The sequence below is a fragment of the Petaurus breviceps genome, unplaced genomic scaffold, assembly GCF_028583685.1.
Source record: "Petaurus breviceps papuanus isolate PSGF00001 unplaced genomic scaffold, PetGlider_PUasm1.0 90847, whole genome shotgun sequence".
NCBI lineage: Eukaryota > Metazoa > Chordata > Mammalia > Diprotodontia > Petauridae > Petaurus > Petaurus breviceps.
The window spans coordinates 22,432,794-22,437,105 of record NW_027187360.1 but is presented as its reverse complement, the minus strand read 5'-3'; the positions used below and the strand labels follow the sequence as shown (position 1 = coordinate 22,437,105).

The window sequence follows — 4,312 nt, the reverse complement described above, 5'->3', positions numbered from 1 at the left end:
GTAGCTTTGCCATTATTTACATATTAATACCCTACCCTCTCCCAACACACACACAAAACACTCTTTTAAAAAAACTGTTACCCTAAAAAGTATGACTTTTCAGAAGAGAGGGCCTCCAAAGGTCAGAAGAAAGAGGCCAAGAGATAAACACTTAAGGCACTAGGCTGGTTCTTCTTACCTGGACCAATAAGTCTCTGCGCTGACATCTCTCTTCATCTTTTCAGGACAAGGTGCTTTGGACCCTAGCGGTGGCTGGAACAACAACTGATGCTGGTGCTGATGGTGACAGTGGTGATGGACCTGTGCGGCCCCCAGTTTGCAATGCCCTGAGGCCATAGTCCCCTGGAGCGAGAAAAGCTCCTCTAAGGATCTACACGGATGACTCGGGGGCGTTTTCCCATGACAGCAAAGCCGTATACTGTCAGAGCCAGTCCAGCGTGCGTCCCAGCCAGTCTGCGGAGCACCAGTGTCTCTCCAGGGAGGCTGAGGGGGGAAGGAGGGTGGGGGGAAGGAAGAGGAGAGGTTGGGGGAGGGCCGGCCAATGCCCGGAGGTGCCAGCCCAGAACCAGCTCGGCCGCCGAACCGTCCCGTTCGCCTTCTGACACACCCCCAGAATCTCGCTGGTCCGGTCCGCAAAACGAACCAGACTCCAGGGGAACGCCGCGTCAAGTCCACGTGTCAGTCAGAGCCGCTCTTCCTGTCCGGGCGTTTCCAGGACGTGTCTCCCCCCCAACTGCCACAGCTGCAGAGCCCGGCTGGGCGGGGCTCCCTGCCAGCTGGCTGCCTAGCCCACTTCAACTCCTCAGCATCCACCTTCGGGACAACCAGCTCCACAGAGCGCGCTTGGACTGGACTGAGGGGAGGGAGCGTGCAATGGGAGGACCGAGCCGTTTGCGGGGGGAGGGGAAGAAATAGAAGGAAGAGGCGTTCCATCCGCCGGCTTGGATGTTGCTGCAATTTCGTAACTTGAAACATGCAAGAGCCCAAGCTGGTCCGCTTGTTTCCCCTCTGAGAGATAAGTTCCGGGACCCAGTAGGCTTGTGGCTGTAGTGGCTAGCTCTCGATCATTGGTGAGTGGGTTGCTTGTTTTAACTATTTCTGTTGCACCGAATTTGTGGAGGATTTCGGAAAACAAGCTGTTGCGAAGTGGGGAAGCACTAGTTGCTGCAGGAAGGACTTCTAAGTCACCAAGTGCAAGAAATACTCCACTTTTGTCAGCGCCAGTATGGAAACTTGAGAAAAGGAAAATCGGTGAAGAGAGAATCTGAAAGTCTTTCCTTCTAAGAAAGGGCTACTTTTCTTTTTTAAACTGTGATTTCACCACTGTAGAGCCGCCTATTTTAAACTTTTCTTTGGGTTTACCCAGTGCCTTCTAAGGTTCATTAAGATAGCCACATTTTTACATTATTAGATAAAATGCTTAAAAAAAAAACACATGTCACAGGAACAATTTCCTCTTTTATTAAATATCACAAAATACTGAAAAAAGAGATCTGCTTTTACTGAGATTCTTTCCCCGCCCTCTAGGGCGGGCGGAGGCAGGGCCAGGACCTGTTATTCCATTGGTAGGGGGAGCTCCATATGAGTAAGTTGCTCCACCAATCTATATCAGCACCTTCTCTGAAACTTTAGGTCTTGGTGGGGGATAAGGGACTTGCCCTGGGTCACAAAACCAGTGTGCATTGGTCACACTTGAATCCAGGTCTCCCTAACTATCCACATCATGCTGCTTCTTCCCCCACCCCCAACCCTCCCAAAAGCAAATATTTGTATTGTACTGTCTTCTGCCACTGAATATTAAACTTTCCTGGAAGATTTATGCTGGAGAGAAAAGCAAGTCCTGTGGTCCTTAACTAGTTGCGTGGCTTATATATAGCTAATAAAGTTTTACAAACACCTGTATGTTTTTAAGGGAGATTTCAGCAACAGAAAAACTTCCAGACCTCAAGCAAAAATGCAAAATTTCCCATGTCAATCACTCCAATTTTCCCACCATTTCAATTATCCCTCCAAAGATATTCGCTAGAAGATCTGTTGAAGTTGATAATGAAAATGACACTCCAAAACCATTATTAATGCAACATATCTGAGTTATTTCTCCACCTTCATCTACTGGCTCCTTCTCCAGCAAAGGTTGCAGGAGAACATGGAAGGTTGAGTTATTTTAATCCAATGAGTAGCAGTTGCATAGACAGTACCGTGTTTCCCCGATAATAAGACACTGTCTTATTATTTTTTTTGGACAGAAAAACACCAGAGGGCTTATTTTCAGGGGAGGGCTTATTTTAATGAACATTGACAGCAATTTTAATAAACAGGTAAATGTGAACAAAAAAATGTACCTTTATTCAATAAGTAAATCACTGGGGAAGAACAGGATGACGCGCTCACTGCTGCAGCTCTGATTGGATGCAGCTCAGAGCGTGGAGTGCGTTGGGGGGGGGGGGAACGGTGCATACAGAGGGTACCCTAATGTAGCGTGTAGCGCAGGGGATCACCTTCACTATAGTAGCAATCTCAATAGGGCTTATTTTCAGGGGAGGGCTTATTTTAGAGGAATCTTACACAGTAAGGGGAGGGCTTATTTTCGGGATAGGTCTTATTATGGGGGAAACACGGGTAGTTCTGACTTGCAGTTAACAGTTGGTTTCCAAATATTAATGTTGATATGCTGTTTGTACTAATTCATGATACAAAAGTTCTTTTCAAAATACAAGTAACAAGATAAAATTGGGTTTCTTGCAATGTCTTAGAGATTATTTAGCAAAACTAGATATCTACTAATTAGGGTTTATTTTGAAAGTCCTCTCTTTAGTTCTGTTCTTTGCTCCCTTGTATTTTGTCCCTGTAATTCTCAAAAATGGGTCTCTGTACAGAAATTTATTTAGGGGGATGGTGCTTCTAGTATAAGAATTAAAAGTTTCAGCAAACAGGTAATAGAGATGGGTCTTTTTGCTCCATCTGAATTTTTTAGCCCTTCAACTGGTCTGCTGTTCTAAGCTCTTGCTACTCAAAACTTTCATTTTTTTCCTCTAGTTATATAGTTATCCCTATCACTGCTTAAATACTTAGGACCTTGTTTCTCTACTTGCTTTCAGTTTTGTTTTGTTTTTAAGAATCCCATTTTTTAAAGTTTACTAGAGTTCAGGGCAGGAAATCAGGAGGTAGTGACATTGAACATTTGAATTTTAATGTTACACCGAACTTAATCAATGACACCTTTGTCAAATGCTAAAGTTTTATTTGCAGTTACTACATGTATACTGGCTTTCCATTCCTACTCCATATTCCTATTGCTCTTCCTTCCTGACTCACTCCTTGCCTTCTTCCAATGTCTTCTTCCTCCTTTGTATTCTTTCCCTGTAATTGTCAAAAGTGGTCTCTGTACAGAAATTTATTTAGAGATGGTGCTGCTAATATAAAAATTAAAACTGTCTGCTGATTACACCTTAATCATGCACTTTCCTCATGTTATATTTCATTTCAAAAACCTCTACCTTTTTGAAAATCCAGTAATAATAAGTACAATGATTAAGATCTATCATGGCAGGGTTTCCTCAGAAAGAAAACAAAAACTTTGTGGGCAAGGCTGTCTTATTGTTTTTTTGTATGCTCATTCATCGCTCCCTCTAGGGTTCAATGTTCAATAAATGTTCAATAGATGTTCAATAAATAAATAAATGCTCAATAACTTAAGTCACAACTGCCTCTACTTTTATTGATAGTAATGAATTATAAGCTGTCAGATCAAAGCAGTAAAATTGACTTTGGGGAACTAGGTGTGTTCTTACACAAGTACCCAATTTTGACAAGCCAGTAGAAGAAAATGAACACAATAAAGGGTGCAGGAGATCAGAAACAAAAGGACTATACTAACGAAATACCATCATAAAATAAAACTGAAATTCAGAAAGGGGAAAAAAAAGATTATGAGATTATATAAACTCAGGACAATTAAGGTGGTCTGTACACAGAACAAGCTCCTGTTTTCATCCTACTAAATATAAATAGTATTTTACTTTTCAAAATAGTTTCATATGCATTCTAATCATAATTCCAGGCAACCAAGACCATACTCAAGATAGTGGCAGAGACAGAACTCAAATCTTTCTCCAGTGGTACCTAGATTTTGCTACTGGACTAAAAAATACTGCAGAATAAATAATGCCTTCCCTTAGCCCTGATGGAGACATACATTTCTATACAAGGATAGTTATTGGCATAAATTGATTTATAAAAAGTTCCCAAAGAACTTTTGGGAACTGAAAAAAGCTACTTCATAGCTTTCATAAAGTGAAAACTACTCTATAGA

At 42.2% G+C, this 4,312-nt stretch overlaps 1 protein-coding gene across 3 annotated transcripts in view; it reads right to left on the bottom strand.

Moving 5' to 3' along the window:
• The window catches only part of SLC17A9 (solute carrier family 17 member 9), a 42,125-nt gene extending 40,133 nt beyond the window's left edge, over window positions 1–1,992 (bottom strand). For 2 of the 3 annotated variants that reach the window (XM_069072578.1, XM_069072580.1), the window contains exon 1: window positions 179–1,990. In XM_069072578.1, the coding sequence (XP_068928679.1) occupies window positions 179–336 (158 nt within the window). In that variant the 5' untranslated portion in view covers window positions 337–1,990. Of the gene's footprint in view, window positions 1–178 lie in introns of all 3 variants that reach the window. The other variant, XM_069072581.1, reaches the window with a different exon arrangement.
• Window positions 1,993–4,312: the final 2,320 nt, after the last annotated feature.